Below are 25,328 nucleotides of genomic sequence, written 5' to 3'. Positions count from 1 at the left end.
CTGAGTGGAAGGAATCTGGATTTGAAACCAGAGACCTGGGCTCTAATCCTAGTCTTGCTACTCTGAAGTGTGGCCTTGGGCAAGTTACTGACCTCTCTGAGCCTTCTCTTCTCTCTGTTAAGGGGAGCAATACCAACAACCTTGCAGTGCTGAGGTGAGGATTATCAATAGTATCTATAAAGCACCTATGAGTACCCAGTACCAGTAAGTGGGTGACTTGATACATATTAAAGCAGATACTTAATAAATTTGCAATTAAGTGTCTTATTCCATAAGTATGCTATTATAACTACAACTGGCATAAATGAGTATAAGCTTTGAAATAAACGCCTAATGTATACTTAATACACACATTCCATAAAGGGCTTATATCCAGAATATATAAAGAACTCAGTAGAAAACAAGAATAAAAGACTTGGACACTTCACAAAAAAGAATATACAAATGGCCAATAAAGACAGGGAAATTTTAACCACAATGCAATACCAGTATGAACCTACTAGAATGGTTAAAATGAAAAACAGGAATACCAAGTATTGGCAAGGAGGTGAAATAATCCAAACACCCATATGCTGTGCTGGTGATAATATAAATTGACACAACTGCTCTGGAAAATTTGTTATCAGTTGCTAAAGCTGAACAGACCAGCAACTCCACTCCTAGGCACATAGCACCCAACAGAAATATATGAACTCACGTATGAACGTGTGTTGAGTGTGTGTGTATAAATACACACACAGACACGAACTTATGTATGTACCAAGACATTTGTATGAGAGTGACTGTAGCAGCACTACTTTTAATACTTCCAAAAGGAAAACTAGCCAACTGTCAATAAGCACTAGAATGGATAAGACTGTGTTACATTCACACAATGGAATGCTATACAGCAATGAAAATAAACTAAAACTACACACAAAGATGTAGTTGCAAACATGTTAAGCAAAAGAAGCCAGACACAGAACATACTGTAAGATTCCACTTATATAAAGCACAAACCCAATTCACGAACACAAGATAATGGTGACCTTATGGAAGTTCAAAGGGGAAGGGGAGATGTGCAAAGGTGTGAGTGGGATTAGTTTTTGTGGAGTTTCTAATGTTGAATTTAGTGGTAGTCATCCAAGAAAAATTAACTGGTGAATCACTTAGGAGTTGTGTATTTTTGTATGCATTTTAAAAGTTTGCATTAAGATAAAAATAGCTTAAAAAATGGCAGCTGCTGTCATAGATTCTTTGTCTGCAACATTATTGCCCCTGTTCCATTCTCACACCCTTTACTGCTTACTAACCATAAAATAACTATGTGACCTCCAAAACAAGGTCTCCTTTATGAAAAAAACCTCCTTGGGTACCCCTTTTACATATATGGGAACATGATATGGTTTCTTAAAGTGTCCTTTCACTTGAAAAATCCAACCTGAAGATAATTCTGTATCAGGACATATAAAATATGACTTCATTCTTTCCCATGCTCTACTGATGAACATTTAGGCTTTTCTTATATTCTATTTATTACCAATACTATTACCACATCAGGTGTCTTTGCACAGGTGTGAGTACATCTGGAAGATAAGCTCCAATACTGTGTACTTCATTTATTCTCCTGTCTCCTAGATACCTTTACCTAGGTGATCCACAGATACCTCTCAAATTCTATATTTTCTCTTCAAACCATTTCCTCCCCTAACAAAAGGAATAAAAAAAACAAAACAAGAAACATCTCTCGAGTCCTTGATTTCACCTTTATCCTCCAAATCCCATCTCGTCCATTTCTACTGTTAAAACATCTCTTCAACTCATTCATTTCCCCCACCAACTTCATCAAGGTCCTGTATTACCTAGACTACTATATCAGCGTCCTGACTGGTCTCTCTGACTCCAACCTTGCCTTTTGCAGTCTCTAATAAGGCAGACCAAGTGATTTTCTACAAAACAAATTAACAAACTACATCAACTCACTCCCTGCAAATGAGCCTGATGGCTCCACATCATGGAAAAAAAGGCCTAGCTCTTTAATGTGTCTTAAGAGGCCTCTGCCTCTCTCATCACTGGGTTAGCATGCACGGGCTCCTAGCAAAACATCCAACACATAGCAGGTATCCAAATGATTAACAGTATAAAATATTAAGCAGAAATTAGAAATCTTACCTCTTTGATCAGCTCAGACTGGCCCACAGTATAGCTGTAGTTGGCAATCAGGGTAGCAATACCAACATAGGATCTCACCAACTCTGCCAGAAGCCGAAGAATAGTGGAGGTGGGCATTAACGGTTTGCTGCCCTTGCCTTTCTGCTTGCCTTCCTCAGACGCCCGGTCCCCTTCTTTATCTTTCTTCCCATCCCGAGACTCCTCCGGAGTTGAAGCTGTTGAGAAAGAGCAAACACTGGTTCAATTCCACACTGGAATATTGGCAAAATCAAGTCTTAGGTGGAAAGGATACTTCAGGCCACTAGTACAAATTGAATGCCCTCCTCCTACTGCAGTGGAAAGACAGATAGCTAATACGACACAGGTCTCAGATGTGCTCTACAGATATAGTTACAACAGACAGGCTTTACCCAACTGTTCGCACATCTTCCGCCATTTCCCTCCTCTTATACATTTTATGTTCCAGAAATACTGTACTAATAGTAGTTCTCCAAACATGCCTTGTATACACTTTTTACCTCTTCTTCCCACATGTCTGTGTGGCACACATTTACTTAATCTAGCTAAGCTCAAAAGATGATCTCCTCTATAAATGCTTTCCTGCTTCATCCAGGCATACTGACATGCTATCATTATCACGTGCCCACTATATCTTATCCCAGCACGCCTCCATTCCAGCAGTTATCTTGTACTAAAAGCATTGCATGTCACCCTCACTAGACAAAATTCTTTAAGTGCAGGGAATGAGTCTGATTCATTTTGGTGTCTACTATAGTCTGCCACATAGTGGGCAATGATGCTTCCCTTGAATGATACTACCATCACCCACACTATACACTACATATGAGCAGTAAGTCCACCAAAATGAGTTAACCAATATTTTACCAATTATTAGCCTTTTAAGCTTATCCTCCAGGGACTAAACTGGCATTAAGTACATCTCAACTTAGATTTCAAAGATCCTTCCTGTCAAGGAGGAGCTCTTGAAAGGTCTCATTAGAATTGCTTCCACATGACATTTCTCTAATTCTTGGCAAGTAGCCAATGGGCTCTGTTGAAACTGCTAGAAAGTAAGAATCAACCATATAAATCTTGTAGCCAGAATAGTGTCACTGGCACCAAAGTTCTATAAGCTAGCATGGACGCTACCAAAAGAAATATACGGAGAGGTTTAAAGAGTAGAACTAAAGGATGTTACCACAGCAACCACTACTGGGTTAGTTAAGTTACAGTTCCATTAACTTTATTTATTCTATATTCCCCATGTTGTACAATATATCCTTGTAGCTTATTTTATAACTAATAGTTTGTACTTCTTAATCCTCTACCCCCTATACCATCCCTCCCCAATTCCTTCTCCCCACTGGTAACCACTAGTTTGTTCTCTGTATCTGTTGAGTCTGCCTCTTTTGTTATATTTACTAGTTTTTTAAAGATACACACATATATTTAAAAATTTATTTATTTTTTGGCTGCGTTGGGTCTTCATTGCTGCACGCGGGTTTTCTCTAGTTACGGCGAGTGGCGTCTTCTCTTTGTTGTGGTGCATAGGCTTCTCATTGTGGTGGCTTCTCTTGTTGTGGAGCACGGGCTCTAGGCACGCAGGCTCAGTAGTTGCGGCGCGCAGGCTTTAGTAGTTGTGATGTGCAAGCTCAGTAGTTGCGGCTCGTGGGCTCTAGAGTGCAAGCTCAGTAGTTGTGGTACATGGGCTTAGTTGCTCTGCGACATGTGGGATCTTCCTGGACCAGGGATCGAACCCATGTCCCCCGCATTGGCAGGAGGATTCTTAACCACTGCGCCACCAGCAAAGTCCTACTAGTTTATTTTTTTAGATTCCATGTATAAGTGATACCATACAGTATTTGTCTTTCTCTGTCTGACTTATTTCACTTAGCATAATGCCCTCGAAGCCCACCCATGTTGCTGCAAATTTCATTCTTTTTAATGGCAAGTTCCATTAACTTTGGCATATAATGAGGAGTGGGTGCAGGGCCAGGATGCCATATACTATGAAATGGAATAGATCCCAATAAGAAAACGTAGGCACACGTGAAATGTTGATATAGAAAGCTGGCTTTTGGGCCCAGGGTCTTTGATTTACTTGGCTCTGGGTCATTAATGGACACTCTTTAACATCACTGTTGTGCCTATAGCACCAGCTCTCACTGGGGCAATCAAATGGCAGTCTTCTGAAGACCCTAAAGAAAGCATTGTAATTTCTAGAGCTGGTGGCAATGGGGCCTACAGTCCTGAGCTGCTAGCTCTAAGGAGATCTGCATGTATTCCTGAATTCCTGAAGAATATAAAGACTTAATCTGGTCTCAGATAACTGGGATGGACCTTTTGTTTACAGAACGCTGTGCTCACCCCCGAGAAAGTTCACTTACGCAAGTAAACGTGACAATTATGCCTGTATTCCCCTATTGTCTGCCCAGGACACTCTGTTTCTTCAAGCTGTCTTCTCAAGAAATAAGAACAAGAGAAAAGCAAACCATTACCTTCTCCTTGGGCTGTCCCAGATGTGGAAGTCTCAGTGGAGGCACCATCTGCAGCAAAGACCTGACTCTATGGAGGAAGAAAACTCCTGAGCCATTATTAATTTCAAAGAGAGTTGTCCCCAAATGGCAGGACTCCTTTTCAGGGTACTGGCTGTAAATGTTATAGACTCTCTTTATCTTTTAACCACCTTTTCCTTCTGTATACTATAATCCGTGGGAAGCCATCATTATAAACAGCGACTGGAAGCTTGAGGGGAAAGGGAACGGGGGAAGATGAGAATGAAAAATGAATTAAAGAAACATTTCTAATCCAAGGAGAAAAAAGAAAATCCCAGGGACAACCCGATCTTCATTTTGAGGCAACAGATAATTTATAGATACATCAAAATTAATACCTTTGAAATATCCCTGGCATAACCCTATATCCCGTAGTAGGTACTGAAAAGGGAGAAGGCAGATAGAAGGCTGGAGCTGACTTACATTAATGGAAAATCCTGGCTGTGTGTCAAAGTCACTGCTCTGACGGGTAAGTGACCGGTACTGCTGGTATACATCATCACCCATGTCTTGCAGGAGCTGGCCAACCTCTTGAGTCATACCCCCAGGTTTAGGATCAGATTTGTCTGCTAGAAAAATAAAAACAAAACTCTTTAGACTGTGCAATGTTAATGACCATCTGGTAGCCTGGTCAATTTTGCTCCAAGTTGCTACAAGTGTTTACAAGGTAATATTGCTAGGCTTTGATTTAAGAATGAGAAATGTAGAGAGAGCATGGTTGAAAGCCTCATTCTGTAACTAGTTTTGTGACCACAGGCAATTTACTCTCCTCACTGTCCTTAGCTGTCACTACTAAGCTTAAGTGAACATACCTGACATTTTGCCTAGTACAGTGAGAGGTCAATAAATGGTTGCTATATATAGCTAAATTATTATTATTATTATTTTGGGGGGAAGGAGGGTTTAGGAGGTGGGGTAAAGCAAGGAGCTCTATAAGGATTAGAGTAATGTATGGATGAAAAGCACTAAAGTAAAGACTCAGATTTTCTTGACTTGTTAAATGCACTATTCATCAACTTTTGGCAATTCTGTGGGACCTATCAAATAAGTATGTCCTGAATAAAATCCAGAAGGATCTGACTGGAATGGAACTTGAGTTCCAGGCAATTCATTCATGACTTTCCCAATACTTAAAAGCAGCACCTTAACTAAGGACAAAAGATAGGGATGGTGGTCTCAGAGGTCAGGAAGCCTAGCCACACCTTCTAATATTGTTCCCAGATCTTTGGGCAACAACTATGTTTTGTTTCTGAGAGTGAAAACATTGGAGACTTCTTGGTATTTTATTTTCAACCTGCTCAACCTGCTTATTATCTCCCTTTTTTTTTTTTTGCGGTATGCGGGCCTCTCACTGTTGTGGCCTCTCCCGTTGCGGAGCACAGGCTCCGGACGCGCAGGCCCAGCGGCCATGGCTCACGGGCCCAGTCGCTCCGCAGCACGTGGGATCCTCCCGGACCGGGGCACGAACCCGTGTCCCCTGCATCGGCAGGCGGACTCTCAACCACTGCGCCACCAGGGAAGTCCTCTCCTTTTTAATCTTTGTTCATTCTTTCCTCTGTATGGGATGTACTCTCATACAAAAGATTCTGGCAATCTCCTTATCCTTATCATTCATACTGTATGACTATTAACTTCTTCAGAGAAGTGACTATGTGTCTTATTCATCTTGATTCCCAGAGAGTGGGCAAATACTTGAGTACTCACTAAGCCATGAGTTAGCTGAAGTGACCTAAACAAAGTGCCCAGCCTCCTCAGGTGGGCTAGTTACATACCTTCCTCTGGAGCATGGTATGCAGCCAAGGCATTTAGCATGTCATAGATCACTTCCTTGATAGTATCAGGAATGACAGGCAGAGGTGAGGGCTTCAAAGGGGTTGTCTTCACCAGCTGTACAGCATTAGGGCCTTTAATTCTAAGATTCTCAAATTCATCATCTGAAGCTAAGCCAAAGTGAGACAGGGAAAAATTAGTTAATAATGAACGGGTACCTACATTTGGTTACTGATAAAGACTCAGAAGCGGGGGGGCCACTTCCAAACAATGTTCAAGTAGTCTACTAGAAAATCTGGCTTTTACCTTCCCTAAATCCCACAGGATTTCATACAGCAATATCAAATAGTAAAGAAAAAAAGAGTATAGGCTTTGGAGTTGGGGACACTTGGTTTTGAAATCCAGTTCTGTTATAGGATCATGGCCAAATTATTTCAACAAACCTCAATTTTCTCATTCTTGAAAATTTGAGGATTAAAGGAGACCATACATGAGAAATGCCCAGCACAGAGCCAGGGTGGGGCTGCCAAAATAAGTAGTCCCTTTCCCAACTTTTTTTTTTTTTTGCGGTACGCGGGCCTCTCACTGTTGTGGCCTCTTCCATTGCAGAGCACAGGCTCCTGACACGCAGGCTCAGTGGCCATGGCTCACGGGCCCAGCCACTCCGCGGCATGTGGGATCTTCCCGGACCGGGGCACGAACCCGTGTCCCCTGCATCGGCAGGAGGACTCTCAACCACTGCGCCACCAGGGAAGCCCCCTTTCCCAACTTTTAATTTAAAAAACAAACAAACCAACAAACAGAAAAAACCCCAAAGCCCCACAACCCCACAGAAAAGTTGAAAGGTTAGTACAAAACAATCCATATACTTTTCATCTAGAATCACCATTTGTCCACCCCTAAATATGTCTACCTGCATCTAAGATCAAGGATATTTTTCTACATAGCCAGAATACCATAATACCCAAGAAATTTAACACAGATACAATTATATTATCTAATATATAGTAACTGTTCTAACTTCTCCAAATCTCCTTTATCTAGATTCAGCATCCCATCAAGGTTGGTGGTTTTCTCTCATCTCCTTTTATCTAGGAGATCCTTGCATTTTTCCCTTTCACGTCATTAATATTTTGGAAGAGTCTAGGTCATTTTATGGAATGTCTCACAATTCGTACTTATCTAATTGTTTCCTCATAATTATAAGTCAAACATTTTTGGCAAGAATACACTGTGATTCTTCCTACTGTATCACATAAGTCACATGTCCATTTGTCCCTCAATTATCACTCTATCTGTAAACCATTCACTGTTTACATTCACTGTTGTCACATCAAGCTAAGTTATTTGAAGGCAAGGACTAGACTGAATGAGTCCTTGGAATCTCTGGCAGGAATTACCACAGGGCAAGGACCAGAGAAGCTACTGAACTACCCCTGAATTGACCCACTTGATCAACCAGCCAATGTCCCAATGCTTGCCTAAGGTTTTCCAAGTTATAGGCTTCCTCACAGAAAATTTTTGGAGTTATACTAAGCCACAGACCTCAATGTCTCAAAGGCTAAGAGAAGGGTAAACTTACCAGTTCCTGAGCCTCGAGGGGCTGGAAGGGCAATGCGGATACAGCAGTTGGCCACTTCTGTGAAAATGTCTGGATTGCGGCATGCGGCTGGCCCAAGGACACGAAGGATGTAGTTGATCTCCCGAGAGCCGAGGCTGCCAGATACAACACCAGAGGTAGTGCTACCAGCTCCACTTGTAGCTGCTGAGCGAACAACCTAGTAAAGAAAGGGAGAACACTGCTGATTAAAGACCACTTTCTAAAACACAACTGCATTCCAGGAAGAGCTACCAAGGATTAAAATACCAACCAAGTTCTGCCTCAAGACAGTGGATGACAGCCTTTGATCTTTGGGAGAAAGATACACTTGGTCTTTCAGGTCCTATTCCTTCCCAATTCAAAAAATGTGGCTTACAAGAAAAGTTACAGCATTCAGCATACCCCCAAAATTATCAACTATTAGACTAGATGATACGTGACCTTTATATAAAATGGGTAACGTATATAGATCATTGATCATCCAGATTATGGCTCCCAAATTTAAGTGCTAGCTCCTAGCCTTCCCAAATGCCATCCCGATTTTAAACCAGAATGGTTCAAACTCTAAAAATATGTAATACTGACATCCACTTAGTATATAAGAACAAAATTAAATGCTTTCTTTATGTTTCAAAGTCAATAATCAGTCTTGGATAATGACAGCCAGGAGATATCAAACTACTTATGGACTGTTTGCTTTGATACCACAGGGCTTAGACATTGTCATGCTTTTGTTCTCATAAAATGACTTGTTAAATCATGGAAAGTATAGGAAAGTATAAAGAAAATAGTTCCACTGTATTTTCCACGATCTATTGCTTTGTGAATTATGTTCATAAAGGTAAAAATCTTTTGGACTCAATGCTTTTCTTACCAAATTGGTCATGCTCTTCCGTTTAGCCTAACAACTTCTACATCTTGCCTGCCAGGCTGCAATCGTAAAATAACTCCCATTTTTTAAATACAGAAAAGTGTAATTCCACTATGTGCCATCGTTTATTCAGTCCTCTGCTGGACATTAGATCTCTAGTCTTGATATTACAAGTAATTCTACAGTGAACATTCTTGTATATGTACTTGGCATACTTGACTTTAGTTATCAGATAAATTCTTAGCCACAGAATTTCTAGGTCAAAGGATATCTTAAACTGACAGTACCAAATTGCCCTCCAATGTGGTTGCACCAATTTCCACTCCTACCAAAAGTAAGAGTATGCCTGGTTCTTCACACCCGTACCTGCAATGGACATTATCAAGCATTTACATTTTGCTACTTGATACGTTAAACCTGCCACTGATCTTCCTTTGTTTCCCACACCCCCAAATAAAATTGCCTTTAAGCTTACAAAGTTTTCTGTCATCCAAAAAGAACCTATATTTTTTCATAGCATTTTAAAAAGTTGTATAAGCTTTAAACATTTTAAGTATGTTTGTTTTTAAGTCAGAATCCTGTCTGTATATAGTTGTTTCTTCTCTGTTGGGCTGTCTCCTGACCCTGGATCAGTGTACATGCTGTCTTTAACAGCCCTTTTGGTTTTGCTCATGTCAGGTGAAATCAAACAGGCTGGCTAAAGAAGAACTGTCTGAAGAATGTGAGATATATACTCATATACGCATAGAAGTATGAAGCGGCACCACCTTTCTGGCAAGCAAGCTAAAAAACAATATATACCTTTTGATCCAATTTCTAAGCATTTATAAGAAAAACGACCTTAAATGTGACAAAGCTATGCACAAAAATACAAATAGCAACACTATATATCAACTTGGGAAACAATGTTCCAAGAGAGGAAATTGAAAGTGAAGTCAGTAGCATTCACCTGATGATTGCTGAGAAAGAAGTAGGAAAGAGTTTGTAAAAGTACTGTGGAGAAAAAGCCTTATTGGTGAGATGTTAGCCCCCAATCCCTCTGCTGATGTCTTAAAGTTGATGACATAAAGGTTTTTATTTTTCTAACTGCTTTGTTATTTCTTCTACTGCTTTATATGTTTCCTAAAATAAACAAATAGACCTCAGTTTTCTCATGTGCACAATGCATATTTGTAAAGAGCTTATCACAGTCATAAACATTCCAAAAATTTTACTACGGCTGACCCTTGAACAACATGGGGGTTGGGGCACCAACCCTCCATGCTGTCGAAAATCCACGAATAACTTACAGTGGCCCTCCACATCTGAGGTTCTTTATCTGTGGATTCAACCCACTGTGGATTGTGGTAGTACTATAGTGTTTACTATTGGAAAAAAAATCTACATATAAGTGGAACTGTGCAATTCAAACCTGTGTTATTCAAGAGTCAACTGTACTTTTACAACCCCAAAACACAACGTTTGGAAAACAGGCTCTTGGGTGAAGTACTCCTATAAGAGAATGACCTTTAAAACATGAACTTGGTAGAGGGTATCCTAGTTCCTTATTAACAAGTTTTGGAGGACACGGGGAGTGGGAAGGGTAAGCTGGGATGAAGTGAGAGAGTGGCATGGACATATATACACTACCAAATGTAAAATAGGTAGCTAGTGGGAAGCAGCCACATTGCACAGGGAGATCAGCTCAGTGCTTTGTGACCACCTAGAGGGGTGGGATAGGGAGGGTGGGAGGGAGGGAGAGGCAAGAGGGAAGCGATATGGGGATATATGTATAGCTGATTCACTTTGTTATAAAGCAGAAACTAACACACCATTGTAAAGCAATTATACTCCAATAAAGATGTTAAAAAAAAAGTTTTGGTTCAAGAAACCTATATTGCTAGAGAGGACTTTCTAGATAAGAGCTATCACTATAGTAAATTTAAGGGTAAAAAATGTATTTTCTAGTACCTTTTAAATGTCACTCAATGGGATAATGAGTGACCTACCATACCTAAGCAAGCACCTGAGCACACAGTTGGGAAATTTTGCTGGGCAGAGCATATCATCTGTAACACCTAGCTATATATACTTGATGAAGAATCGGAAGTCTATCTGCTCTGAGAGCAAGGAGAACAAGGTATTATGTAAAGCTAAACCAGCATCGGACACCAGAAAAACTCACCTTTTCCATGGTATGGCGGAGGGTGCAGGGGTCCTCAATAATGTGTCTTAAGAGAAGGGTGACCAGGGGAGTAAACCCATTGAAGCCTGAACTCTGGGTCAAATTCAAGATCATGCGGGTACTCTTCAGCTCTGCAAACATCATGGCATATTTGTGGTCTCGGGTGAGCCTCAGGCAGAGGCGAAGGGTGGCATGCAAAGTGTCTGGGTCCACAGGGACCCCTAGCATGCTCACACAGGCCCGGATTAAAACAGTCACCATATCCTCTGTCAGGCCCTGGATCAGGATCTCCCCAATTTTTGTTTCTTCCAGGCTTGTCTCCTTTTCAGTATTTGTACTGTCTAGGGCCAAGGGGGTATCTATAAATGGGAAAGTAAGTGTTCAGACAGTTAACTTGACATTTCCTCCCATCCTCTCCCTCTTAAGGTCCTATTAAGAGAAACAGACCAAATACCAATTCAAAGACCAGATGAAAAGGCACATAAAGAGGACTGTGTATCTTTAAGTCACCAAGCAATCTGATGGATAAGAAATCACTCATGATGAAATCTGGCCAGAATTTAAGCCATAAAGGCACACTAGCTTTGTGTAAGACACTCCTTGAAAGATTCACAACTAAAAGTACATACCATTGGCTTTATTTTCTTTACGTTTGATATCCATTTCTTTGCTTTCTTCCAATGTCTTCTCTAGTTCTTGCCCATTGCTGTTTTTAGAATTTTTATTCAGCCGTGGTACCCTCAGGAGTGTCAGCATCACCGGGCGCCGGTTCCCTGTTTCCTCATTAACCTAGGAATTCAAGCAAAAACATCTCTACTGGAAAAAGAATTGTAAGGGGGGTGGGAGAGCTGGAACTCTGTAGCAAAATGCTGTAACAGGAAGGAACCTTGGCAATTTATCCCACCCCTATCATTTACAGAGAGAAAGCCTGAAGGTCCTCAGAAGAAAAGTGGCATACACAAGACCCTACAGCAAATTATAAACTTTCCAATAGAGCAGACTCCATCCCCAACCACTCCCTAATCCTTGACTGAACACTTAAAATCATTTCCAGGTGGGACAGTATCAAATTGCCACAGACTCATGGCCTAACACATGGCTGTAAGAAGACTCAGTTCTCTGAAAACTATACCCCATTTAGGAGTGGTAATACTGTTCTTATAACAGGACTGCTGGTTCAGGAAGAAGCAAACGGAAAGGCATACTCAGCACCTTCCCCTCTTTTCAACCAAGTTTATGGCATTGAGTGAGCATGTACCTGCACCATTGTAGTGAACTGGACAGTGTATCTTCTTCGGCCTGCTGTGAAACGCACACTTGTCTCTCCAGATTTCCAGGCGGAATCAATAGTGCTATTGTTGCTTGCACTGTAACTACACCAACGTCCAGAGCGGTCATCAAACCAGCGCCAGTTGTTGTTGTTGGACTGTAGGTACTAAATACAAGAACACAAAGTTTCATTGTACTTCCTTACAAGGTTGATTGTTAGAAGGAATAGTAATTTCATCAGTGTTCATTGCTAAAGCGAACCCAAGAAAAAGAAATATATTGGACATTTTAAATGTTTTGCAAACCAAGAGAGAAGTTTTTATATACCTTAACCCTCGCATTCCTAAGCCTCTCCATAGGCACAAAACACTCTATAAATACCCTTATCCTGTGATGCTCTGCTTTCCTTTTGTTTCCAACTATTTTCCACAAAAGGTAAACATTTCAGATGTACTGGAGCAAAACTTCTGTTTCTGGGAAGGTACTAAGATGATGTGGCGTATATAATTTGCGTATAAGGAGCACTTGCTTTTGGAGGAATCCTTGCACACTCAGTCCTTCACATAAAAGAAGAGCCACTCCTCCTCTGGAGACAGAACACTTCTTTAACATTTACTTCCAGGGTAAGTTCTTAGACCCTTTAGCCAGCAGCTCCATAAAAAAAAAAAAAAAAAATTCTAACTCCCAATTCAAAAGAAAACTCTAGCTATCAAGATCCCTCAAGAGATTTATGCCTTGATCAGAGAGCTTTACTTTTTTTTTTTTTTACCACTATCCCATATTCTCTTCTGGTCTATTCTTGCCTCAAGAAGCTGAGCTGTTCTGCTCACCACATACACCATATTACGTACCTTAGTCATTTGGGCTCTCCTTTTTGAGGAGATGGCTGTCTTTTCATAGAAATCAATCAGAAGCAACACTGGGGTGATCCACCTAAAACAGGAGAACATGATTTACTCTGGGCAAGCCAGAAACCTGCACAACATGGGAAAATTTATCTTGATTTCATCAGGTACCTCACAATTTTCAAACCACAAAAGGTATCCAAGATTTGGCCCGTACATGACCCAGAAAACTCCCTGATTCAAGCCCTAAGCTTGAGGGCCCAAATCCCCAGGGCAATAGAAATGAAAACAAGAGAGATTACAGGGTCACTCACTTTGGGGTCTGGACCTCCTTTTGTTCCTTGGCGGCCTGTAGGCAGGGCTGAACCACTTCCAAGAGTTTGATTAGGACATTAAGGATGCCACTAGATTCAACCACCCAAGCACAAGGTAGCTTCAACTCCTGATTGATTAATCAAAGGAAAAAAAATAAAACAAATACCAGCTTCTACTCAGTATCAAGGATTAGCATGGTATAGAACATAAGAGCGAACGCTAATAGAATTGGTTGAATTCAAATTCCATTTCCACCACTTACCAGCTATGTGGTCCGAGATTAGTTACTTAAATTCTCTAGGCCTTGGTTTCCTCAAGGGTCAAAGGGAATAATTTCTATCTCCAAGGTAATTGTGATACACTGTGCCAAAACAGTGGCTGGTACATTAGTATGTGCTTAATATGGAAACTGTTACTAGCATCATTAATATCATTAAGAACTGTTACCTACACTAGTTGAAAAGCTTCTGATTTACAGAGAACCTTTATAACCTTCCAAGGAAGATGGAATAATTAAACACAGCAACATACTTAATGGTTCCCCTTACAAGGGCTACATAAAGTGTTACTGATGTAACAGGAAATCACTGGAAGTAATTTAAATGGCTGACAATAGGTAGTTATTTAAACTAGGGGACATCAAAAAAATGGAATAATATATACATGACGTGGGAGAATATTTGTAACATAATACTGAGAGAAAAGAATACAAAACTTTCTAAATACTCTGATCCCAACTGTTTAAATGTACAGAAAAAAAGACTAGAAGAAAAATATTAGGCTGTCATTTGTGAGTTTTTAAAAAAGGGGGGCTCATGAGTGATTTCTTTATATTGTAATGTTTTGGGGGACCCCCAGCATTCAGTACTTTGCAACATTTCCCACAAGTATCTATTCACAAGTGCTATATAATAAGAATCACCACTTTTATCACAAAGGAAAGCCCTGAGACTAGACACACAGACTGACACATATATTGGACTTAACTCCTGAGTTGCTATAAGGGTTTACTCCATTAAATCCAGGTTTTACCATTAAACATGATAAGCTAAGAATGAAGAATCACTTGTTCAAGGTTAGGTGCCTCCTAATTCCTATGATGGCTGGAACAAGAACATGTCCTGGCCAAGCCATGCTTTACCTCAAATAATCTGCTGACTGACCAGGTAGGAAAGAAGAGTCAGATTCTATCTGACACCTATTACCAAATTTCCACATCCTACCCCATTCTTTTTGGCTGCTTGTTTTCCTCAGAGGAGCCAAAAATATTCCACAACTTAACTGCTAATAGTCATTCTAAGTACTCTTATAATTACACCCCATCCCCCAATCCTCTAAGACCCAATTCAATTAACATTTGTTCTGAGAAGCCCTTCTCTCATTATCCAGAAGTGATGCATACTGCCCCCCCCGAACTCAGATAAAACTGTTTATGCCATTCACGTGGCATAGAATGCTGTATTTTGTACTTAATTGTGTACATTAAAGTCTATTAGAAGCTGTAGGCTATGAAATGCAGACATGTCCTACATTTCTCTCTACCTTCTTCAATGTCTCAAATGGTAAGTGTTTGATGATTCTTTGATGAATGAATCACAAGGACCAAAAGGTCTAAATCTTACCTCAAAAAGCAGTGTTAAAAGCAAGATTCTAGTAGCCAAATTGGAGGCCTGGGGCAGGGTGGCCATCTGACTGATCCACTCTGACACTGTTTTTGTGTCACTCGTTGTCAGGGGAAGAGCGGCTTTGATCAATACATCAGCAGCTTCCCACACCTAGGAAAGCAGAAAAGTGGCCAAGTCAAGAACTGTAGATTGAGTATGATGAGGTATGTCAAAACATTCTCAACCTTGTAAAATACTCCCTCCACCTCTAATACATTCACTGAAGGAGGGGGGTAAATATGAACATATTTACTATAGGGTGTCTGTATCAAAAGATGTATGCTACTAAAGGAGCGCCTCTAAAAAATTATTTTCTTAGGCTAGATTACAAGAAGTCTAAATTAGAAGTTAAAGAAAATGAATATTTTAAAAAATTTTCTGGTGCATATATAGAGTCAATCCCACAAAGGTTCTACCAACTTAAAATCTTTCACTACACCCGCCCCAGAATTATCATTAAAAACAGAAAACAAAAATCCCAGTTAGAAACATTGGTCTTGCTTTAGTATGCATGTTAAAAATTTCTTGTAATGAATTTTATGTAATTGCTCTTGTCTATTAAGGTTTTAGTTTGCTTAAAATCACTTCTATAAGCTCTTAATATAGATTAAAGATAACTAAACATTGGTCATATCTTGTGGGGGGAAGAAAAAAGGTTTATTCAGTTTGCCTTTTACTCTTGTGATGTTTCCATACACTAAAGCTATGTTTACATACAATACTTACTTTCTTCCTCTGTCTCTAAACTTAAAAAAATATATAAAACAAGATTCCAATGATTTAAATACATAAATCATAAAAAATAGTAAAGGAAATAAAGCCAAAATGCTAACTGGCTATGTGGGAATTTAGGGTAATTTATTTCTTATTCTACTTCAACAACTAGCATACATTAATTTCATAATGAGGAAAAATACTGCTTAAAAAAAGACAATAGGTCACAACTACTCATTAGGATGGGGACTCATCTGTCAAAATGGTTGTTGCATAGGAGGAGAGGGAAAAACATTTATTTAGGCCAGGGGGCCTAACTTGGCTCAAGAGTGAGAGACATTTTTGACATTTTAGATGAATCTAAGAAGAGATACCTAGAAAAAGAGAGCTTTGTTTTTTTCTTTCAAAGATATTTTGTGTGTGAAGCAGTTAATTCATGTTTTGCAGGAAAACACTCAAGAAAGAGCTAGATTACTAGATCTACAGAATTCAAAGAAAGAATACATCCATATCAGATAAAATGCAAAGATACTGATTAAAAAAATAAAAAAAGAAACCAGGTTTTGATAGATGGCAGGAAAACCATTTTACATACTCCCCTCTTCTGGCCCCTGGAGAACTTACCTGATTGACTACTTGCTTCAGAATCATGTCTCGATAGTCTGCTCCATTACGTTTGATTGCAGTCATGATCAGATCACACACCCGGTACACTGTGTCTGGGAGCTCATCAAGAAGGTGAAAGCAGCCTGGCAACATGGTGTCTGTGAAAGTGTGGAGTTCATCTTGCTCCAATGGATCAGCATCCTGGAACTTCTCTAGACATTTAGCCTCTTCCTCTTCCTGCTTTTCCCGAGCTTTCCGTTCCTCCTCCTCCTTCCGGCAAGCAACTTCCTGGAGGCAGGGAAGGAAGAAAGTGAGAAGACTCTAAAAATGTATCTGCCCTACCATATGAATATTCTCTACCTTCTCCTCAAGCAGGTGATACATTCGTTAGTGTGGCAATGAGTATGAGGGCAGCCACACAGGCTAAGGCAAGACAGGCGAAGGACACCTCCAATCCTCAAAGCACTGGCAACTTATGTGCATCATCCTACATCACCCCCCACAAATAGCATTGGTAGACATTGTGCTGCATTCTCTGCAGGTATGGTAAACTGAAGTAATTATTACCTAGATTCCTAGGTAATAAAGACAGCCAAGTTTGGCCTAATGGGTACTACCAAGGACATTTTGGGCCTCTTATTTGACAATAAATATTAATGCTTCATCTGTTTCACTTAAAGCTTCAGGTCAATGTAATGTAGATTACTGATGGCAAGGTTGGGATGAATGAGTATTCACACATGTCTTTGTTTACACTTTAATTCGACCAATTACTCTGCAGTAGTAGCAGAATGTTCATAGAAATACTAAGATTAATGTGTCAGACCCTCTTGGAAGCCCCGTTTCCTAGTTACCTCAGGTGACTCTGCCCTTTGATCCATTGGGATATCCTGTCCCAGAGACATGGCAATTGCTCTCATCATCTGGTCCTCTTCAGACATACTCAGATCCTAAAGAGCAACAACAGAAATTCCAGCAACTACACACACTCCAAGGAACTACACACACAACTCATAAGGAACCAGACATCCTGTGTTCAAGCTTTAGAGAGGAAGAGAAGGGGCTCTGAATGCTGCTCTCTAGAGTCAAACTCAATTAGGCTTACCTGGTCACTTATGAGAACGAGAGGGAAAAATCACAACAAAATTAAATATAGGAAAGGAGCTTCAATGTGACCACCTATTTGGCATCTCACAAAAGAGAGCCTTCCTATTACTTTCTGATTATGCATAATTTAAGAGTTCCTCTGCAAAGTCCAGTAATTTGCATGACTAGGAGACAGAAAGCTTCTGCTCCTTATATTCTAGAGCTATTAGAGTTAGCATACAAAGAAAATTTCGGCACGGAGAAGTAAAGCACATCAGCAGCCAAACCAATGCCATGAAAGATTAGAGCCCCTGAGCCAACTCACCCGAACAACTCCTCCCATGATCGGGGGAGGGTGGGTTAGAAGGTACTCTGTGGCCTGCTCCATGGTGCTGGTGTTCAACAGGGCCTCCATGGCATGTTCTCTTGTGAAGCCCATGTCCATGAGCTACAAAAAGAAGGCAGGATCTCAGAACCATGGTAAAAGAGAAATCCAAATGCATTTTAAAAAGAGGAATCCTTTTAAGATGTAAACAAGTTTTCCTAACTTCATATGAACTGAGAACATTTATAAGGTAAGGCAGTTAGATAACATGAATGATCCTTTCTGCCTGGTGCCTCCATACTATTTACACAGAGCTACACATTGAGGCAAGGAGCCAAGGTGATTCTCAGTTCCATCCTTTAAGAAAATTCACCTAGATGGTTATTATCATTAGGAAGATTATTCTAATTCAAAGACTGAGACTCACACACAGAAGCAAAACTGGGTCCCACTTTTCTTAAAGACAAACTGGCAACAGAACAAGAGCCTGAAAAACTGACCCAGGAAATCTACAACTAGGAAATAATCATGAGATGCATAGAAAAATTTGTAGAAAAAGAAACTATACATCACAGCTTTACAACATCAAATAATAAGAAAATCAACATATCCAGCAGTAAAAGAATGATTAAGAAGTAAAAAAGACCCATTTTCTTAACGACAGCAGTATAAGCCTACATACTGTATGATGTTACTATGTAAAAATTAGGCATAGAACTAAGTGATGAAAAAAAGGACATGACTATTCTGTGTGGTGATATTAAGAATGCCTTTAAAACGTATTTTGCTATATTTCTAACTTTTCTTTAAGTGAGCACTTTTAACTATTATAATAAAAAAAGTTGCATGTACATATAGAAGACATGTTTGAACAGGACTCTAGATATAAAGAGAACACATACATACACACAAATTGCAAGAGGAGTATGCTAAATGCTGTTTGAGACTGAAATGTGAGGATCTAAGTGCACCCCCCCCCACACTTCTAGCCTCCAATATTTTAAAATTTAAAAATGAAAACAAAAGTTTTGTAGGTGACTAAGGTTTCCGAAAGCTCTTGATGGAAAATAAATTTGGGCCACAATATCCCTTCTCTTTATAGATTAATGAGAAAGTAGCTGAGGACAGTTTGCCTCCAAAGAACATGGCAACCACAGCCTACTGAGAATATGTAAAAGACTTCTAATACTAAACAATATGCTTGGGGGGACACAAATCTTTTACCTATTAGGAGTATTGAAACTATTCTCCAGCTTTCTCAAGAGAAAAAAATAAAGAGTAAAAGAGGGAACAAATTTAAACCTATCCCCTAACAGGACCAGGCATTAAGAAACTTAGAAACCCCACAAGCAGTATACTCTCCGGGGCAAAGTCTTGATCCTGGAGTGTGAGGCCAGAACCCCACCTGTTGTAGTTGTTGCTGGTTGACTTGAGGTTCCCGGCGGGAGCCACCTTCCTCTTGTCCTGTATCCTCTTCTCCTCGAGACCCCTCCTTCTCTTTGCTCAGTCTCTCTCGAATGACAGGTTCTCCTCGGAGGATGTGGCACAGGATGGCCAGCATGGACTCAGCCATTCGCCCACCATACACCTTCAAGGGTTTCCGGTTCCACAGGTTCTTGATGCAAGTAAAGGCTGCCTGTAAGTCATTTGAAAGGCTGTGTAAAGATCATTTTGTCTCAATTCAAAACCCCAGGAAGAATAAGTCAAAGACTTATGAGACGGTCCTTCCACAGTCAGTGCCAACAACAAAATCCTAGGCAGTACTGAGGTTGGGGGGGCCCAAGGAAGTACAGAGAAGGGGCATTTAACCCAACCTGGAAGTACCAATCTGAAGTTTACAGTTCAAATGTTTACACCACAGAAAATTATCAAGTGGTCTCTATCCCATTCTGCAAGGCAGCCCTATCTGGGAGTAGGAGCCAGTGGTTCTCTACCGAATCGAGTTATTTCACTAAGGAGGACAAAACAGAGTGGGAGCTACCCAGTTGGCATGAGAAATTGCTCTTAGTTTTAGAATGCTAACTACTCACTTTCTGAGTTACCACAAGGAAGCGGAGGGCACTGAATTGTGGAAAGTTCTGAACACCTCCAGGCAATTTGGCAGGCAGTGAATGTGGAGATTCAAGCACCGTGGTGGGATTCACCATCTTTTCCACCAGCATTAGCCAGGCATCTAGGAATTCTCCTGTGCCATCAGGTAAGTCTGAATGTTCTAATCCCTCTGCAACAGGAACTTTGCCTCCCATGGACAGAGCCCAATTGAATGTTCTAAATTCAAATAAGAGAAAGTATAGAGATAGAATATTAGTATTTTAGATTGGGGATTGGGAGAGAAAGGGACACATTCGAAAGCTTCCCAGTCCCTCCTCTTGGAGCTATTGCTTCCAGTCTGTCCAACATTTATTAGCTTTACCCCCCCCCCCCCGTTTTTTTTTACTTTAAGTATAGCTGGTTTACAATATTGTGTTAGTTTCTGGTATACAGCAATTCAGTTATATATATATATAAAAACTTCTTTTTCCTTATAGGTAATTACAAGATGTTGAATACAGAGCTTTACCTTTTATTTGGGTTTTTATTCCAGCTTTATTGATATATTATTGACATATATTTGTTATACGCATATATGGCAAAATTACTACCACTTCTAGCTTTACTTTTAAAGCCAAAACAAACAAAAACCCCAAAGTGAAACTTAGCTTAGAATCTTCTGATCAAAAGAAGCAGAAAAATGATCATATTCAGAGAAACAGCAGCAAAGGACAAGTCTATTAGAAAAATATGTACCAGACATTACAAGCCAAATGAAGAAAAACAGAGACCCTTACAAACATTCCTAGGACAGGCTGAATCACACCCTCCAGGAAGATGGAGATACATACAGTTAGTTCCTGAAACGTGAAAGGGTATACCCAATGGCTGTCTCTATGTATCTCACTGTCACAGGATAGGTGGCTTAGAAAGTTGTGGGCTGCTAAGGCACACAGAAAAGACCAAACTCCAAACAATGCTTCTCTGTAAAGCAACATGATCCTTACTCAAAAAGAGCATTGTGGCCTCCAGAGCAGAGAAATTTCTGCAGCATGAGGTGGTAGGGATACTTCCTCTCATCAAACAGCATTGGGGATGTAAAACCAACTGAACAGATGAAGAATGTCAGCCTGGAAGAGGGAAAAAGCAAAAAGTTAACCTTCTCTGAGGCAGACACAGAAGCGATGGGAAATTCAAGTAAAAGTCAAAAGTAAAATTTAATATTGCACTGGGTGACTAGTTTGGATATTAAAATTTCTAAGGCAGGGCTTCCCTGGTGGCGCAGTGGTTGAGAGTCCGCCTGCCGATGCAGGGGACACGGGTTCGTGCCCTGGTCCGGGAAGATCCCATATGCCGCGGAGTGGCTGGGGCCGTGAGCCATGGCCGCTGAGCCTGCGCGTCCGCTCCGCAACAGGAGAGGCCACAACAGAGAGAGGCCCGCGTACCGCAAAAAAAAAAAAAAAAAATTTCTAAGGCAAAAAAGGGTGACAGTTCCCACCTACTAGTAAATACGAGGTTATTGGAATGCAGTTTGATTACAAATGCTTTTAAAATTTCTATATCTTAGACTAGGCAGAACCAAAACAAGTAGCTTAAACAGTATTTGGGGTACACATTTAAGAGTAAAACAAGGGACCTCCAAGTCCTCTAATTCAGTGGCTCACTCTACATTCAAGTGGAGAAGGAACCAATTAGATTCTGCATCTCAAGCGGAACCTCACCTGAAGCGTGGAGTAGGTGTATATGGTGGAGGCTGCCAAGATAAGCCCTTTGTGAGGAGCTTAGTGAGAGCTGAGGCCGTTGATCGAGCAGCGGGTGTTGGTGCTGTGGTGGTGCTGGCAGCATGATGGCTCCTTCTCTGGCGGACAGGAGACCCCACACAAAGTTTAACAAGGAGTCCAAATAGCTCAGCCAGTGCTCTGCCTAATCTAGAGGAAGCTGGAACCCAAAAGTCAGAATAAGGCTGTATAGTACTTTCAGAATGGTTTCATTATAACAGACACATTACTGTTAATACATTTTAATGACTGACTACTCCCTCCCACTCAAACATTCTATGGAACGCCTGGACTTGTCTCTACATATGATATCTGAAAAGGAAGCTCCACAGGGAATAAATGCCTCTTTTGAAGGCAGGAGACAGAGAAGTATGTTGGCATTCAATATATAATAAATATGAAAGACAAACAAGATAAGCACTCACACTGTTAGGAGATATAAACTGAAACCACCTTTGTAGAAAGCAATACACAATATGAACTTATTAAGTAAATGATATATCTATGTATTGAATTATGGAGTCACTTAAAATGCCTACAGAGAACTTTAAAAATGGCAAAAATGCTAACAACTTAGACCAGAAAAGAACATCTGTAATATACTAGTAACGTCTCATCACAACATTAAATGTATGGTCCCCAAAGGAAAAAAGATTGTTAGGAAAAGCATAAAAACTTAAAAAGCGGTCTTCTTATAAAAATCTTGTAAGGTGTTAGGTAGATTACAAGTATTTCAAATTTTCATCTTTGTAGGATGCTTTTTGGTATATACTGCTGAACCAAAAAAGCAGAATCCTGGGGCTTCCCTGGTGGCGCAGTGGTTGAGAGTCCGCCTGCCGATGCAGGGGACATGGGTTCGTGCCCTGGTCCGGGAAGATCCCACATGCCGCGGAGTGGCTGGGCCCGTGAGCCATGGCCGCTGAGCCTGCGTGTCCGGAGCCTGTGCTCCGCAACGGGAGAGGCCACAACAGTGAGAGGCCCGCGTAACGAAAAAAAGAAAGAAAAAAAAAAAAAGCAGAATCCAAATATAAACATGTAAAGGAGATGTACAGAAAAAGGGAAAGAAAATATATCTAAACACATTATATTTGGGTAATTTCCTTGCTTTCCTTAAAACATTTCTCTGTACTTTTTCTATAGTGAATATTTATTACTCTTAAAATCACAAATGAAAACGCTGTCACAGAATGCCTGAAATAAACATTATTTCATCACGATTCAGGTCTGAATCAAAGCACATCTCTTAATTATATACATGTATATATGAACCCACTGTAAACAAATAGGCTCTACTTGAACTGGTGCCACATATCGTACCCCAAAAACTCAGTAAGCTCTGAGATATACAACATAAGAAGAAAGGAACAGGTCTCTTCTTTTTCCCAATCCACCCAAATTAGGATCTCCCAATCCTAATGAGGGATCAGGCTACAGATACTCGCACTGCCTGGCTGGAGGTTGGGTGGGCCTAGACTCTGAAAGCCTAATGCATGTACACATTAAGTTTGTACTTTTCCACCACCGTTTTCAAGTGAACAGACAGCAAAGTGGCTCAAAGGTAGTCAGCAAGGATAAAAGAGAAAAACAAAAGGCCAGTAACCACAGAGAAACAGACATCAAAAGCATGGGCTGGGCCCACACAGAAACCCCAGAATGTGCCAAGGTCACAGAGGTCTAACAAAGAAAGGGGAGATAAACATTAGTATCTTCTTGGATGGTCAGTTTTCCTTCAATTTGGGGAAAGTGGCAGTAGACTTTCAAATTAAAACAAAGGAGCAGAATTAAACAAGTTAAAACAGAACATAAAATTCAAGGGGGTTTAAAGTAACAAATGGAAACACCAAAGGCCAAGTTTTGCTTGCTTTTGGGCAGAGCCCCCAATTCCCAGGAGTTGTCTACATTTTCCTTCACATTAAGGTGTCAGAAAGTGGCAAATGTACAAAATTGGTAGAGGTACAGAACATAGAAAATAGGCTCCCCACTGATTTTACATTAAGGGGCAAAAGATGGCAAAGACAGATCAGTGCACATCTTTATTCACTGTTTTGGTTGCACCACACAGCACGCGGAATCCTAGTTCCCTGACCAGGGATTGAACCTGCACCCCCCACAGTGGAAGTGCAGAGTCTCAACCACTGGACCGCCAGGGAAGTCCCCAGTGCACATCTTTAATGTGGTCTTGCATCATATTACTGTAGTCTCCACAGAGCTGGCAAAGTAACTACTACAACACAGATCAACTATGTCACTTGCCAGCTACATCTGAGGGACAGAGAAAGGAAAAGGAGACTGAGTGCAGTAGCCAGACAGGTAACAGGAAAGCAGGAGGGCTTAATATTAATACCACAAAAGCCAAGAAAGGAGTATTTTGAGAAGGAGGTGATAGGTCAACCATCATGCTGCGGAAAAGTGAGAAGTGGACTGAAAAGTATCCAATGGACTTAGCAACAAGGAGGTTACAGATACCTTGGTGAGACATTTCAGGGAAACGGTAGGAGCAGAGGTTATTTGCAGTAGTAGAAGAGTGAGCAGGAAGAAAAGGAGGGGTAGACTTGGCTTTCAGAAAGCGATTCTCTCATCTCTGTATCCCTAACAGTTAGTACAGAGCCTGTCACATGGCAGACACCTGAAAATGAGCCACCAAGTTTAAAACTTCCTTAAAGGAAACAATACAGCCATACCAGGCTCTAAAAGGGAGCAGAAGGAAGAGAATCACTCACCTGACAATAACGGCTTGATTTGCTTGATTCTGGCAGCCATGGCAGGTGTAATTTTAGATTTGCCCTTAGAGTCTGAAGCAGTAGGTTCATCTGTCTCCATAGGAGCCAGCGTGTCACCATCAAGCCCAATGCCTTCCAACAAGCCCTGGGTAGAAGCATCCATACTTCCAGTGGTTCCATCCTGTTCCCCATCTGTAGACATAAGAGGGGAGCAATAAGACCATGTTGAGCCAGCACTCACCTGGTTCCTTGTTCTGAAGAGTCCAAAGAAAGAGCTATCTATAGTGCTTGTTACTCTTTAAGTGTCCACAACTTCCTAAATCTGAAAAGAAAAAACCACAAAACTGTACTTCTTTCCCTGGAGTCCTTCTAAGTAGCTAACACTGACATCTTCCAATGAGAGCATGTTAAAAGTCTTAACTTTCAAGGACTACCTTGGAAGACTGTAGGCACACTGCATGACCCAGAAACTTCACATAAACTACAGTGTGTGTGGTGACCCCATGCACTCAAGGCGCACACCCTGCTAGAATTTTAGAGCTCGTTAATAAACTCAATTTGGACATCACAGATTACCACTGGAGAAATATATTTCCTAGAATTTAAGATTTTTGTATATGAATGTGAGATGAGTCTTTTCTGGAGGGGGGCGTGTGCTCTTGACCTAAGAATCAGCATTAGGCAAACTATAAAACACATCAAATTTTCTGTGTAATATTCTGGAAAAACTATGTGGAAATGAAGACACCTTTGTTAAATGTGTGAAAGAAACTGCTGGGAAAAAATGTATCTAAATTGTTATGCAAGGCAATTCTTTGACTGTGAGTCTAATTTCGTTCTTGGTTTTTAGTAAATTATTTTATT

At 40.6% G+C, this 25,328-nt stretch overlaps 1 protein-coding gene across 8 annotated transcripts in view; it reads right to left on the bottom strand.

Annotated features, from left to right (window-relative positions):
- The window catches only part of HUWE1 (HECT, UBA and WWE domain containing E3 ubiquitin protein ligase 1), a 143,367-nt gene that overhangs the window by 31,332 nt on the left and 86,707 nt on the right, over positions 1-25,328 (bottom strand). For 6 of the 8 annotated variants that reach the window (XM_060138841.1, XM_060138846.1, XM_060138845.1 and 3 more), the window contains 19 exons: positions 24,465-24,656; positions 21,688-21,904; positions 20,974-21,096; positions 19,966-20,203; positions 19,341-19,571; positions 17,936-18,058; positions 17,379-17,474; positions 16,543-16,812; positions 15,163-15,315; positions 13,540-13,667; positions 13,232-13,313; positions 12,370-12,546; positions 11,741-11,900; positions 11,112-11,470; positions 8,059-8,254; positions 6,479-6,646; positions 5,130-5,275; positions 4,650-4,716; positions 2,152-2,366 (listed from right to left, as the gene is read on the bottom strand). In XM_060138841.1, coding sequence (XP_059994824.1) covers positions 2,152-2,366; positions 4,650-4,716; positions 5,130-5,275; positions 6,479-6,646; positions 8,059-8,254; positions 11,112-11,470; positions 11,741-11,900; positions 12,370-12,546; positions 13,232-13,313; positions 13,540-13,667; positions 15,163-15,315; positions 16,543-16,812; positions 17,379-17,474; positions 17,936-18,058; positions 19,341-19,571; positions 19,966-20,203; positions 20,974-21,096; positions 21,688-21,904; positions 24,465-24,656 — 3,341 coding nt within the window. The remainder of the gene's footprint in view (positions 1-2,151; positions 2,367-4,649; positions 4,717-5,129; positions 5,276-6,478; positions 6,647-8,058; positions 8,255-11,111; positions 11,471-11,740; positions 11,901-12,369; positions 12,547-13,231; positions 13,314-13,539; positions 13,668-15,162; positions 15,316-16,542; positions 16,813-17,378; positions 17,475-17,935; positions 18,059-19,340; positions 19,572-19,965; positions 20,204-20,973; positions 21,097-21,687; positions 21,905-24,464; positions 24,657-25,328) is intronic. The other 2 variants (XM_060138843.1, XM_060138848.1) reach the window with 1 other exon arrangement.

The sequence above is a fragment of the Lagenorhynchus albirostris genome, chromosome X (genome assembly GCF_949774975.1).
Source record: "Lagenorhynchus albirostris chromosome X, mLagAlb1.1, whole genome shotgun sequence".
Taxonomy (NCBI): Eukaryota; Metazoa; Chordata; class Mammalia; order Artiodactyla; family Delphinidae; genus Lagenorhynchus; species Lagenorhynchus albirostris.
The sequence above is the reverse complement of the archived record's forward strand: the minus strand, read 5'-3'. Positions and strand labels throughout refer to the sequence as shown.